The 15,899-nt window shown below is 41.4% G+C and overlaps 1 protein-coding gene across 2 annotated transcripts in view; it reads right to left on the bottom strand.

The window, feature by feature from the left end:
- Positions 1-15,899, bottom strand: part of KHDRBS3 (KH RNA binding domain containing, signal transduction associated 3) — a 165,712-nt gene that overhangs the window by 29,509 nt on the left and 120,304 nt on the right. For both annotated transcript variants that reach the window (XM_059902056.1, XM_059902055.1), the window contains exon 7: positions 9,461-9,543. In XM_059902056.1, the coding sequence (XP_059758039.1) occupies positions 9,461-9,543 (83 nt within the window). The remainder of the gene's footprint in view (positions 1-9,460; positions 9,544-15,899) is intronic.

Below are 15,899 nucleotides of genomic sequence, written 5' to 3' on the forward strand. Positions count from 1 at the left end.
AAGGGTCTTGATGGACACTTGTAAATTACTTTCCAAAAGAGCACATCCCTGGCTTCCCTGGTGGCACAGTGGTTGAGAGTCTGCCTGCTAATGCAGGGGACACAGGTTCGAGCCCTGGTCTGGGAAGATCCCACATGCCGCAGGGCAACTGGGCCCGTGAGCCACAACTGCTGAGCCTGCGCGTCTGGAGCCTGTGCTCCGCAACGAGAGAGGCCGCGATAGTGAGAGGCCCGCGCACCTCGATGAAGAGTGGCCCCCGCTTGCCGCAACTAGAGAAAGCTCTCGCACAGAAACGAAGACCCAACACAGCCAAAAATAAAATAAATAAATAATAATTTAAAAAAAAAAAAAAAAAAGAGCACATCCCTTCATGATGTCAAATAAAAGGGAAAAACACCATCCACATCATGTGCAAATTATTTCTGCTTCTAGAGTTGTGAGTCCAGTAAATGAGGTTTGACTAGATTCTGAGAAATTCAAGCACACTGACGTTTTCTACTATAAATCATTCTTCACAAGTAACTTCAAGCTTTGACCTCAAGTCTGTGCTTCCAAACATCTTAGAATTCTAAACAATCTAAATTAAATGAAGCCTTCAATAAGTTTTTACTTCACAAATGGGGAATCAAAATGGCACGTATAATTTTATGCAGGTTGTTTCTTTGTTGAGATTTTATTGACTGGAGTCTTTCTCAGGAAAAGACTGTACAGGTTGCTAGATGGGATAACTAAACCGATAAGAACAGGTTACGTAGAGAGGCAGTACAGCAGAGGGCTTAGACTGCCCGCGTTCAATGCCAGCCCCAGCATTTACTCTCCAGTAACCTTAGGGAAATGCCATAATCTTTGTGCCTCAATTTCCTCATCTATAAAATGGGATGATAATAATAGTAACCTACTTATAAGGCTGTAAAATGCTTAGAACAGCGTGCGGCACCCAGTACGTTATCTTTGCAAGTGTACTGAACTTCTACTATGTACATTACATCTGCTATCTCATTTAATCACAATCTCACAAGTCAAATATTCTTGCCGTCATTTGAAGACTCGAAGAAGTAACCTGGCCAAAATAATACAGGTAAGGAAGCGACGCAGCTGGGATTCAAATCCAGGTTTGTGTGGTTTCACAGCCCACAAGTCTTTTTAACTAAATCATGTGACTATCTGTAAGAGTCAAGAATCATACAAAAGTTCTATCATTTTCTTTCACTAAAAAGAGGGCAGAATTCGTCAGGAAAATTATTCTAAAACTAATAAAAATGCGTTTCAAGAATGTATGAAACATGGGGAAAGAAAACACGGGAGATTCACCAAGTAGATCCTTATCTAACAGAACTTAAAATTCTATAGTGAAGATTTTAAACTGGTGGTGTGATAACCAACAAACCCACTTTTTAGAAAGCCTGTCACACAATCTACAACTTGGTGAGGAGCCTCGTCTCCGGGAACGCTCACTCTACTCCCCGCAGCATCTGTCACCGCCACGAGCGGGTGATCGTTAAGCACCACTGTCGTCGTCTTGATGCTATGAAGCAGATGGCAGTGCTAAACCCAAACGATGTAGTACATCTCCCCGGTGGACGCCGCTTTCACAGACTCCCATTACTCCACACTCCTCAGTGATCAATGTCACGTGTTCTCAAGAACATGAACGAGTGAACTGACAGTGGCAATTGATTTACTGCCTTTAGCACGCCTTTGCCCTGCTGCTGTTTCATCCACTTGTGGAGATCATGTCTGAAGATTCCACGTGGCCACTTCAGGCGTTCTGGTATTCTCTGTATTTGTAGGGACTTCCCCCCCACCCCCATCTTAGTTGCTTTCAGGTTAAGCAAAAGAACTTGGTCTTAAAGAGAACTGGATATGAGACCTGACTGCTACTTATTAGCTATGTGACTTTGGTCAAGCTCAAACTCTCTGAGTATTAGTTTCCTTATTTGTAAAACTAAAAACTGATAATCTTACAGATGTTTTTGGGAATTAAATAAAATGATAGGCATGAGAGCATTTAATATAGTAACTAACACTTGATAAGCACTCAATAGATATCTCACTCCTTCAAAATTTGTTAATGAATCTTGAAAAAAAAAAAAAGTGCTGAAGGCAGTGTTTGCCCAACTTCAGCCCTTCATGGACCACTTCCGGGACTTTTCCCATCCATGTCCACCACTCATCCTGTTAGTGACTTCATATTACTCTCTATATTGATTTTATTTTAACTTAAACTTACTGTAATTTATTTATAGCAATACTATTCATAAAATCATGTGCTTGATATGGTAATTACACTTTTCCAGTAACTTTAAAATCTAATTGTTAAAACTGTAAAAAAAAGTCTGCCGTGTACCACCTGAAATCATGTTGTGAAACATCAGTGATGGGTGTACGACTCTTTGAGAAGCACGATAACAGTAGAAAGAAAATGGACAGAGATGAGTAAGGTCACTAAGTGTGTAACTCAGACCACTTACTAAACCTCTCTCTGTGTCTCAGTTTTCTCAAGAAAAAAATGGGGATGAGAATATCCACCTTTTAAAGTTAAAATTAAGACCAGAGGGGGATAATACATGCTCGTGTGCACGCGCGCTCAAACATACACACAGAGACATGTGCACACACACACACTTATCTTGATACAACCGATGCTGCAGTAGATGTGGTCAATGCATAGTAATTATTATTAACAGCAATACTTATACATGTTAAAACTTTGGCCCTTGGGCTTTTCCCTCCCTTTTCCCTTTTAGGTTGTAGCTTCATTTTCACTATAGCCATCTCTCCTTGTTTTTCTTACCATATGGCCCTTGACTGAGAATTTAGATATTTACAGTTTTACAGTATAATCTGGGTTGGTGTCTCTGTTATTTGGTCAATGTCTATATAATACTGTGTTAGAAGTATCTGTCTGCCAATAGCTATACGGCTTAGTTTGTGCTAAGAGGCTCCTTCAGTACTTGTGCTGCAAGTAGCCAAAAACCCAGGCTAGGTAAAAGTATACTTCACAAAAATTTTGCAAGGCATGGTTAATCCAGGCCAAACCATTACTGCTTTTAAAAATCCAAAACAGCCAACCCTGATACAACACAGAAATATCTTCCAAAAGACAGTTTTACTGATGTTTAAATGTTACATCCTAAACTAAACAACAGGTCATCATTTCCAAAGTGAAAATTCCAAACTATATTCAGACCTCTACAAGTCAGCTTTTGAGAAGACATTACTGCACATACAATGCTAAAGCTGCCAGTAGAAGCAACAGCAAACTAGACAGCTGGGCACACGGCAACACTAATTTTTGTCTCATTGCCTTCCTTGGAATTGGCATCTGAAAACACACCAAGAGTATTCGTAGCTTCTGACAGCTTCCATTACTCTGCCTATTTGCATAAAGGGGCTGAGGTGTTGTTTTGTCACAAAAACAAGTCAATGATTTTATATTTAAACTTTTTTCTTAGCTGGATAATGGTTTTTAGAGTCAGACAAAAACCTAAGCTTCAGTACTCTTCAGCAGCGTACTCTTGGGAAAGTTGCCAAACATCATATCTTCAACTTCTGTACATGGAAAAGCTTAGCACGTAGGGCCACTGTGAAAACTGGAGATAATGTATAGAAAGGACGCAGATGGCTGAGTGCTAGACTTAACAGGCTCTCCAAAACTAGCAGCTATTATTTCTAATTCCCTTTTCCAGTATTTCTAAGTGTTTTCAGGAAAATCATAGAGATTCTGGAGGATGAAAGGAAATAGGTACTCGAAAGTACCGTCAAGCCACGAAGTGCTATGGGAAATTAGCAGGTCAACATTAAACCCGCCAGAAAATAAACTTTTTATTACAGAGTCATCCACTTATGCTCAGGGGGTTATTAGTACTTTTTGGAAACCCTTTTTGTTCTACCTTCTTTATGATTGATCATCAGGGGAATCAAATATCTCCTTGGAGAATTTACAATTATTCAGAAACACAGATTAAAATATTGTGAAATTTGAATAAAAGTTGTACATAAGGTACAAAAACATAGTGAAATGATTATTACAGTCAAGATAATTAACAGACTTTCTCACAGTTACCATTTTCTTGTGTGATGAGAGCACCTGAAATTTACTCTTAGCAAATTTCCAGAACTCAATACTGTATTATTAAGTATAGTCATCATGCTATACAATTGCGACTGTTATTAGGATTATAAATAAGATATCAAATGAGAACTAATTCCACTTAGTTTAGAATGAAACAGATACATTTACAAAGGGTTTCCAGGAGTCAGACTATGATTTCTGTGAAGGCTCTAGTCATGTCAGGGCAGGTGCAGGTCCCTGAGGGCTGAGGCCATTCATCACCTGCTCTTTTTTAATTCACCACAGCTACTCCAGAGCGGTGTGTCCATAGGAATTAATCAATAACTATTTCTGAGCCAATGTATATTAGAATAACTCCAGTATTGTAAAGAATAGTTCACATTTCTCTTCACAGTAATAGATGACAGCTTGTTACTCATTAAATGTGTGAAGTTAGATAAACAATGCTTTGTTTTACATTTTGTTTTACGCTATGGAGGCCATCACAAACATCGATGGGGAAACGTAGCTGAACTATGCTGAATTTTCTATTTTCTATGTAGGGACTCTCACTTGTACTCTAATTTTCCTTTTGGGTATTTGAAAATTAGGAGAAAAAATTCCTAATTTGTAAAACCTCCGGAGAGAAACTTTTTTCTGCAACAAAACAGTGTTGTAAAATGATCACGGAGCGTGAAGTGTAGAAGTCATAGCTGAGAGAGGCCTTTCACACACAGGTGACGACGCTGGTGGCAGCCGTGGCGCCCGTCTCGGTCTACCCTGTTTCCAAGTGCCCGCCCTTGGAAAGGCTATGGCCGCTCAGCCGCTCAGGCCGCTGTACGGCTGACATCCATACGGAGCATCCGCAGGTGCCCTCTCGCCCTTCTCATTCTCCCTGGTCCTTGCAGATTTACCAGCACCTGCTTCTCGCGGCCATCCCGGTGCAAAATGGGATGCAGAAGAAATTCAGAGCTGCGGGCGAGGGCGGGCACCGGGGCACCCTCAGTGCTACGCTAACCACCTGGTGGAACGCGGAACTACGCCGGGGAAGGCCTCACTTAGTCCCTCACAGAGAAGACGCCGGGCAAGCTGCCTACCTCCACGCGGTTCACTCGGGCTGTGGGCTTTCCTGTCTCGTTCACCCCTCAGGTCAATCCTCCAAAGAAAAAACCAGGTGACACATTTTACAAATGGAGGCTTAGAGAGGTGAAATAACTTGCCCACAGTCACATAACCAGAAAGCGTTGAAGTGGGACCTAAACCCAGCTCCGTCAGACTCTTACACCGTGGCCTGGGTCTGCAGACGTTTCTGATAACACATCTGCATCAGAAAGAAATGGTTTTTGAGCTTGTGACTGAACCTATTTATGGGTAACATGTGTGCTATAGTAGTAGTAACGTGCGGTGCCCTGACCCTGAGACACAGCTCCTCTGCGCTGGTGCCAGAGACACCGCCGTCTTTTAACTCTGCGCTGTCCAAGGGAAATTTGTAACTTCGAGTTTTCTAGTAGTCACGTTTAAACAAAAAGTAAAAAGAAACAGGTGATGTTGATGTTGATCGTGTCTTTATTTTGCATGCTTTATTTACTCCACACCGCCTTTGGAATCGGGTATGTGCCTGACACCCCCAACACATCCCCCTTTGGACTAGACACCTTTCAAGCGTTCAACAGGCACGTGTGCTGGAGGCTGCCAGGGCGGACAGTGCGGTCCTAATAACTTCTGCTCTGTGCTCTTTCCACTACGTCTTGACGTGTCAAAGAACATTTTCAGAACAGCTTGTAATCTAAAAGGAGACCAAGTAAAGAATTCTGCAGTAACGCTGAACTATATAACTACAGCACAGACTGTACTTTCAAATTCTGAATTGAGAGAATTATTGAAGTTTGAAATAAATTTTATAGAACCTGGAGTGTAAAAACCAAGAAATTTTAGACCCCAGAATATCAAGTGTTACATGGTATTATCTGTTAGTGGGTACTAGGTTGTTTGCTCCTTGAAAGTAGTGGCCGTGAATGTTCTTGGCTGAAAGGATCTCATGTAAAATTGGAAAAACTAAGTTCTTAATTTCATTCGTCTTAGCCCACAACATTAATATGCAGGATAAATGAAATTCTTAGGTTTGATTAAGGCATTCCACAGTCTGATAAGGCAACAGTTCCAGTTCAGATGAAAGCATGATTCCTAAGGGATTTAAACGCATCACAAAATATCAGATTTTTGAATACTGTATATGGAAAATATTAATTGGAACCAGTTTCAGTAACTGAAATCAAAACCATGACAAAAGGAGAGCTGAAAGGCAATGGAAGTACAAACGAGGATGCTTGGGGCCAGTGTGGATCTACCACTGCTCAGCCTCGTGAGTTTGGATAAGCAATTTAACCTCTCTGAACCTGTATGCAAGGGAGTGACATGTTTAGACTTGAATTTTGCAATAGTTCAGGGCATGCTGAGAGGGGAAAGAGAATCTATGTGAAGCCCATGGTATAGTACACCAAGCACACAGCCAACATTCACTACTGAAGATGATAGTGATGGTGATTTCCTGGTCAACACCCACTACTCAATCCTGGGGATGATTTCAAAATCTGCTCTCCTAACTGGTTTATACTAGATTTCTAATTATGAGATACATGGTGTTGTACTTAAACCAATGTTATAATATGTGCATGTTATGGGCTGAACTGTGTTTCCCCCCAAATCATATGTTGAAGCCCTGACCCCCAGCACCTTATAATGTGTATTTGGAGACAATCGATCATCTTTAAAGAGGTGATTAAGTTAAAATGGGGCCTTTTGTGGGCCCTAGTCCAATCTGACTGCTGGCATAACAAGGAAGGAAATTTGGACACAAAGAGAAAGCAGGGATGCACGCGCACAGAGGACACAGTGAGAAGGCGGCCAGCTGCAAGTCAAGGAGAGGGGCCTCAGAAGAAACCAGATCTGCCAACGCCTTGATCTTGGACCTCCAGCCTCTGTAACCTTGAGGAAACAAATTTCTGTTGCTTTAAATACAGTCTGTGGTATTTTGTTACGGTAACTCTAGCAAACTAATACAGCACCTGGAACCATTCTTCACGCTGCTCCATAATATAGCTGCTTCATTGTGATTTACAGTAGACGGTGAAGAGGAAAAGACAGACAGACCAAGGTGCTCAGTCGGGCCCCTTCGCTTGTAAGTTGCATGATCTTAGGCAAGTTACCTAATTTTTGTAAACCAGTTTTTCTTCTTTAAAAGGACTGATGCTTATTTCACAGGTTATGAGGATTAAATGAATATTAAGAATAACCGACCAACAGTGACTTCTGCACTTGCCAACGTGTGGAATTCTCATACAATTCTCTGTAACTCCTTCAGGTAGCACTGAAAAGATCACTTCCGGGCAGGTGGGCTGGCTGTCATGAAAGGTGTTTCTTTTACATGAGTCTTCCTGACATTTAAAGGGCTTATAATTCGGAACGTGCCAGCCTCCTAATGGGTCTCTGCCTCCAGGCTCGCCATCTGCCCATCTGGCCTCTCTACTGCCTTCTAATTCATTTCTCCGAATCCAGGTGTGAACACACCACTCCCCTGCCTGCACCTCGTCGCTGGCTCCCCGCTGCTGCCCACGGTCCGGAGCCTGCACCCTGAGACTGCGGAGGATGCGGTCACTCCCTCTCCTGCCTCATCTGTCCCGTGCACCACGCCCTCCAGCTCAGGCAGCACTTCTTGTGTCAGGCTCTGTGCCTTGCTCTGGCTTTGGGAAATGTCCTTCCCTGTTTGTACCCTGGTGACCACTACTTCTCCTTCACTTTCTCAGTGAAATGTCCCCAGTGTTCCCAACCAGACTTGAGCACTGTCTTTTTATGGAAATACTGTGTTTTTCCTCAGACTCTCATGTGATTACCATATTACATTGCTTTTAAATATTTGTATTTCATTCTAGCCTGTGAACTTCCCAAGAAGAGGGTCTCTGTCCCAACAATCTTTGTAATCCAACATCGAGCACAGTGCCTACGTTTAATACACGTAGTGGACATTTAATAAATGTTGGCTGAATGAATAAATGACCAAAGGAACGAATGCTTGTGATCAATCATATTAATATGTTATCACTGCTTAAAGTGGGAAGACTACAAGCTTTCAAAGCCTGGTTCACATTCTGGGTTAGTTATTTATTTCTCTGAGCCTCAGTTTCATCATCTGTAAAACAGGCACATTAACTCCTGCTGTTGCCGTTCAGATTAAATGAGACGTGTGAGTCTTTAAAGGATTGCACTCCATGTGTGATTTCCGGCTAATTACTTAATCTTATGCTCTGTGCTCCTTCCCTTCATCTGTATAACGGGAACAGCCCCACATACTTCGTGACATTGCCGGGACACCTATACAAGGTGAGACATGTAAAGTCCTGTCTAGTGTCTACTGTGTGCCAGTCACCCCCGGGCGTGCCACAACCCGCAAGGACGCAAACACCATGCACAAGGCTTCCCGTAAAGAAGACCAGTTGGGGGTCAAAGTTTAAAGGCTACTTAATTGTTAGAAATTATGTAAGTAAAAAATCTGGCATGAACAAAAAGAGAAAAAATTATATCCCTGTCAACCTCAGTACCAGGGTGCCTGTCTGTTCAAAGCTTGCCTGGCCCCGTATGAGTTCAAAAGTGAATTTATGCTTCATCGAGATAACCATGTAGTCCATATTTATTTATGCTCATAAAGCCAGTATTTTGGTTTGCGTATGTCTGTCTTTGTCTACCACGTAGAATTTTAAACCTAAAGCAAGAGGTTTCTAGGCATTTAGGAAAACATTCTGAACAGAACACGGATTTCATATATCAATGGACATCAAGGTCTACTATCAGAAGACGTAACTATGAAGCTGTGTTTCCCTCTAATAACACTCATTTCTAAGTCAACACTTCTTTAGAAAATGAATTAGAACTCACTCATTTTTCACTAATAGGAATTTGAAGTTGTTAGAAAACAGGAGCACTGCTGCTAAGAAACAGAAATGATCTATGAACACTGAAAAAAACTTTTGTCACTTCCATCCCCAGGCACTGACAATGTAGGATATTTACACATTTCTGATATGACTTTGGGCCTTAGGACTTGAAGAGCCACAGACTTGGTAGACACTGTTCTTCCTTAGAATATACTGAATGCTTAAGTTAAATTTTTAGAGCAAATAAAATTTCAAATTTTATTTTCCAAGACTCATTGCTTTAGCACTACAATAAGTTGAGAGCAGTACATGCTATTCAGTAGGACAGATAGTGCTTCTCCAGTTAAAACAAACAAAACCAAGCAGGCCGAGTCAAATCACCGTCACTGGCCAATCATCATCCTGCTCCCAGAGTACAGCAAATGCGGAAGGGCACAAGTGTCTGCTATGGGGTCTGGTCATGAAGATTGACTCTTACCTTTGGGCTGGGGCGCTATAGCTGTTATCATAGGAATCATAACTCTGTTCATCATAAGCAGTGCCATATCCATCATCATAGTCCTAAAATATAACAGGAGAAGTACAAAAAAGTTCAGAGAAATTTCTGGAAAGGAAGACGCATTCTGCTTTTAGTGAATTAATTCAGCTACCATTTAACTATATATCTAATTATAATGTAAGGAAAAATATAAAAGTGACATCAGTGAAAATGATAGAGTAAGAACCTCCAAAAATTCTCCTGAAAAAGCAAAGAGAAACTGGCAAAAATTGTTAGAATCAACATTTTTAGATCCCTGGAAATTAACCAAAGGCTTGCAGAGATCTAGGGAGCATTTATTTTTAAAAAATTGGCTGCACCTTGGAATGAAGGGTGAGCTCGGTCCTATTCCCACCCCTCACCCCCACCTCTGCAGAAGCCGCAATCCAGCAAGGAGGAAACCAGCAGGCTGGAGGTCACTGGAGGGGGCAGGGCAGGGTGGAGGCTTTCAAAACCCCATTCCCAGAGGATTGCCTTTATTTGACCTGACTGGGTGCACAAAGCCTTTTCCCTCAGGGTATTGGAAGAAAATAATCAGAGGCAATTGTTTATGAGTTTAGCTGCTTGAAGTGGTGGAGAAGAACTGGCGCAAATAACAGGCTGACCAAAAAGCTTACAAGGAAAAGTGGGGGAATGAGAGATGTCCATAGGAGCTCTGCAAAGTTCTGACATATTTCTGGAATCTCAAAGACTGCAGTGTCATGTACTTGCCCAGGACAGACCTGATAAGGCCCTGGGCTCTCTCCTCTGGCTGACCTTGAGGTTCAGTATAAGAAGGAAAGTCAAGGCTAAGCCAGAGTTAGCTGTAAACTGATTGGCTCAGTGTTGAAGACAAGCTCCAACAGGTACCCACAGCCTCTTGGTAAAGACTACAGACTTAATTTCCAAGCATTTGACAAAAATCTCTGTCCAATCATTAGCTGACCACTAAGGTAAGAGAGAAAAGACACTTCTGTGGCAACACATGATAAATATCGACTTTACAATATTAGTTTGGAAAAGTAACTAAACCAAGAAAAAAAAAAAATCCTAGGGAGGAAGGAGAATTTGATTTTCACACGGACACACTATATTAAATGTCCAGTTTTAAACAAACAAAAACCATTATGCAACATGCAGAGAAAAAACAAAAGTATAGTCTATACACGAGAAAAAAAAAGTAGTCAATAGAAACTATCCCCGATGAAGCTGAGACACCGAACTTACTGGACAAAGACTTTATTTATTTTTATTTTTTTATTGGGGTATAGTTGTTTTACAATGTTGTGTTAGTTTCTACTGTACAGTGAAGTGGAGTTCCCTGTGCTAATACGGCAGGTTCTTATTAGTTATCTATTTTATACATATTAGTGTATATAGGTCGATCCCAATCTCCCAATTCATCCCACTAGACAAAGACTTTAAATCAGTTACTTGAAATATATTCAAGGAACTAAATGATAGCCTGTATCTAAAAAGCTAAAGAAGGGTATTAGAACAATGCCTCACCAAAATACAGAATATTAATATAGATATAAGAAATACAGAAAAGAATCCAAAGAAATTCTTGAGGTGCAAAATATAACAACTCAAATGAAAAATTCACTCGCCAGGTTGAACAGCAGAAACACAGGTGTAACTCTTTGTGACCTTAGTTATTAGTTTCTTAGATACGCTAACAAAAGCACAAACAACCAAAAAAATATATAAATAAAACGGACTCCAGCAAAATTAAAAACTTCTGTGTCAAAGGACATTAGCAAGAAAGTGAAAAGACAATCTACAGTATGGGAGAAAATATTTGCAAATCACATATCTGATAATGGTCTAGTGTCCAGAATATATGAAGAACTCTCATAACTCAACAATAAAAAGACAACCCAAAAAGAGCTAAAGCCATTCTCCTAGTTCTATGAGGACATTTTGCAGATGTGATAACAAGTACACTATGGTTATTTTAAAGGTATTTTGAAACTGAAAAAGGTCCAGAGAAATGATCATTCTGTAAGATCAAATTAGATATGTTGCTCAATGACATTTATATCTATGAAAGTGTGAAGCCTACCCTACAACTGATTTCTAAGTTTCTGGGGATAATCAATTACCTAGTGACTTTGGACTTACTGGTATTTACTTAATATTTAAAAGAGCCAGGAAATAATCTAAGTATTTTGGAACATCAGTATTATCACTGGTAATCAATTTAATGATCATCACCAGAGCTTTTGAAGTGGAGAAATGTGGTCAAGGGGTAAGAGAAAAGATGTGGAGTCAGATGGGCTTCTGTGTTTTACTGTCACTGATCTCAGTCAAGTTCATCCACTTCCTCAGAATCTGTTTCTTTACCTGTAAAATGTGAATCCTTAATAAGTATCCTGAAAGGATGAGAAATTACATATACATATGTATGTATTCCAGCAAAATGCCAGATATGTATTAAGAACTTTATAAAGAATAGCTTATATTATTAACTATCATAGTAAAGCATTACCCTTGCAGACCTCTCTCCTGGATTTCTAAAATGATAAGACTCACAGGTGATGAACATCAGGAGCCACTTCACACAACGGTAGGAGCCAAATGCCTGATTTTAAAGTGATGATCTTAGTTACTCTCTTTTAAGAAGCATCTACTAAATAGTATACCTCAATTTATTTGATTTAGAAAAGCAAAAGTATCTGAATAGCAAGGTATATTGTAATGTGCTCCATTTTGTAAGACAACTATTAAGCTGAAGGGATGATACTATCTTTGCAGGGGTAAGGCTTATACAATTTGTACGTGACCACCTTAAATTTTTAAAAATGTTTTCTCATAAAGGAGGAACTGAGTATTTGCTGCAAAGCTATGTGTTCAGAACTTTGAACATGGATAGAATCTAAAGGGAATACTCATTAAATAGGGGCAGAGGAAGAATAAAAGTCAAGAATATCCTTAGAACATATTGGTGAGCCATGGTGTCCCTTGCAGTAGCTGAAGGCAGGTTGCTAATATAGCTGTGATCTTCCAATGACCAACGCAAGGAGGAGAAAGCTCTCAGATAAGATTCAAACAAACAAAAATATTTGAGATGATTTTAGTTATAAGTAGCAAACTGCAGATATTACAGTTCTGGTGAATTAACAAATTAAAAGCAGCTAGCATCTCAACAAAAAGAAAGTAATCTTACCGCATTAAAAAAAAACCCAAAAAACCAAAAACCAAAAAAAATCCTTTACTTAGCCCCTACCCTGTTCGCTGGCACTCCTGCTAGACACCATGGCGGGAAAGGGGTGTCCTGTCTAGTGAGTACGCTGGCGGGATGGAGATGACAGGCGACTGAAGAGAACTATCAGGCAACGTGTCACATGCTGTGGCGAAGGTAAGCACCCAGGGTGGCACTGGGAAAGGGAAAGGGGAAGAAAATTTCCCAGAAGTGTTGAAAGCAGAGAAAAGCAAAAGGAGCTGGGAAAATTTGGTGGAATGAACAGCAGGTGCAAAACAATGGAGGTACAGACACAAGAACCCTTCTCACCCAGGGTTCAGGTGAGCACACTGTGGAATGCAAACGAAAGGGGAGAGCAATGAGCCGGAGACACCCATATAGCAGACCACGCGTGGCCAAGTTACGGAGTGTGGATTTAGATTCCGCATTGCAGGACTCTCTCTGGAAACTGTGTGGGCATGGAGCCGGGAAGGTCAGTCTGGAGGGCGGGACTTGCAACTCGGTCATTGCCTTGAGCATGTGGTCTGGCAAAATGCAGAGCCCACGGCTGCTTCAGTAATTTGTTAGTAGCTTAAAAAGAATATGGCTTCACCCATGCAGAATTCTCTTTCTATGCTTATTTAAAAGAATCAAGATTCTTTAAACTCCAGTAAATAACTGGAATTTTCTTAAGTATCTGAAATGTAAAGTAGTAGACTATTTAAAACCTACACTTATGTCATTCATTGCTTGTTCAATTATTCTGTCAGATATTACAATGTTAGTTTATTTGAATTTTCAAATTGTTTAGGTCACTGAATTATTGACTTTCATATTTTACAGTGAAGATTTTAAAAGATTAAAAATGCAATTTTCACAATATTTCTTTCATGACGATGATTTCACAGTTGGATTTGGCCTTGGGGGTGCAGCCTCTTCCATCACAAGTATTGTTTGTTCAATGGACAGGACGTGAAAACTATAGGACAGCATAAAGCAGATTGTGACAGACAAAAGAAGAAAAAGGAGGAGTGTGACTGCAGATGGATGTGTACGTTTCCGGGAGGGAGTGGAGGGGATTCTTGTTGATTACCTGCATTTTATTGCAAGAAGGAGATGAGGTCATTGGCTAAGAACAGTTGGGGAGGTCAGCCAGCAAAGGATCAACAAAGGGTTACAACGAGGAGGAAGGATGAGGGTGACGGGCTGCCTGAGGGCTTTTGTCTGAGGGCTGGGGGACCTGAGGTACAGCAGCCCTCTCCCTCTGTCTCTCTTCTCCTAATGCTCTTATCTTCCAGTGTTCCCAACAACTGGCTGCTTTTCTTTAAATAATTTGACATTATGAAATTCCTCTTCAGATTTTTCTGAGGCTAGTTAGAAATTTTAAAGAAGAGTGAATGCAATCTTTGTCACAAGTTAACATATAATCGAGCGGAATCATCCATCTAGTGTAGCGGGGATGCTGCTGAGCTATCAACAGTTCCATCACAGAGGAGCTTAGAATCCACGCTTAAAAAGCGCCAGGACCTGGGATGGGGACTCAGGACTCCACTGTCGGCAGAGCTCAGATGTGCTGAACGATTTCTTTTTACACTTGACATCTTTGCGTAGCTTCTCGTATTTCCATTTTCTCCTAGAGAACACTCCCCTTCACGACACGTCACAAAGTCTCTGTGTCGGCCCCCTGTTCTGCAGTCAGTCCGCTGCTTCACGTGCAAGTCCCTTCCAGTTCACACGCTGTTCCCTGCGAGTCTCTGCACCTGCCTTCTCTGCCTAGTCAATTTTTCACGATGAAGCTCCAATGAACCTCCTGCTCTGTTTCTCCCACAAACGCAGAGTCCACCACACCTGTTATGCCAATAATGGACCAACACATGCCGCTGTTACTGTACAGAAATGACTGACTGGCTCTGGCCTCACCTACTGTTTGTTATGAACACGGACTGTGTGGTACTGATTCTTTTGCACAGAGTAATGACAGGGCTGGAACCTAACGAGGACCGCTCAGTAAATGCTCGTTAGACTGCTGGACTGAACGCTCCTGAGGAAAGCACGCCAAATCCCTCCTGCACTGAGTCCTCTCATCTGCCCCGAGTTTGCCTCAGCCTGTCCACACATCTCTGGAGCCATTCCTCAGACGACCCAGAGTGAGGACACTGGGCAGGATAAACTCCTTTATTCTAAGCAACTTAACTGAATTTCCTCTGCAAGAAGCTTAACAGAGCTCCTTTATGTTGTTAAAATGCACTGCAAAGATGCCCCTTCCTTGCACTTTAAAAACAGGGTCCTGTACCTGTGAGTGAGGCAGTACTGCAGGCACGCCTCTCTAACCAAGTGCTGGGAAACCATCCGTCTGTACGAACCTCTGAAGGACTCCTGTCCTAGACAGAATCCATGCCTCCACTTTCCCATCTCACCACCACGCCACCTGCCAGTCAATCTTTCTTTATCTCCTATTTCTCTCTCATATCTTTCCTCTACATTCCTGACATGACTGCATTAGAATCACTCAGAAGCTGCCTGGTACTTCCTTATCTAATCCTTTCTCCAGAATCATCTGCTAAAATGCAAACCTAAGCTTGTTGCTTCCTTGCTTACAAATCTCCACTCCTCTCGCCTGGTTCCTACGAGAGAGACAGTGCACTGTTAAGCTTCATCAGCATGTTAAGGGCCCTGAGGAAGCCTGTCCGTTTCATGCTGTAATTTCTCCGCACATGCTGTTCCCTCTTTAGGTCTTTCGCTGGGAGACTCCAGGCTGAATCATCACTCCCTTCTCTGTGCTTCCCTGATAACTGGTAACTTGCACGTACACAGTGCCCACAATTATTTCTCTGCCTCCTTTCTCTCCCCCTGGTCTACAAGGTCCTTAAAAGGAAGGAACAGACCTTGTTCTCTTGTATTCTCAATGTCGGGAACACAGTAATGAATAAAGAAAGGAACTAATTAAAGACCAAGTGGCAGGAAACATAGCAATAGCTTCTCTAAGATGAATGCGAACTGAGGAGATGTGCTAGAGTAAGATGCAACATTTACTCAAATAGTGTAAATTTTGATAAGGAGACCTCACCTGAATTCTTTTTTCAAACATTACCTATCAATCTTACAGTCCCTGCCCTCAGGAAAAAAATTTCCCGTTAAAACTCTGTATTCAGGACTTCCCTGGTGGTGCAGTGGGTAAGACCCACGCTCCCAATGCAGGGAACCTGGGTTCGATCC

This window comes from Balaenoptera ricei, chromosome 17 (assembly GCF_028023285.1).
Source record: "Balaenoptera ricei isolate mBalRic1 chromosome 17, mBalRic1.hap2, whole genome shotgun sequence".
In the NCBI taxonomy this organism is placed as follows: Eukaryota; Metazoa; Chordata; class Mammalia; order Artiodactyla; family Balaenopteridae; genus Balaenoptera; species Balaenoptera ricei.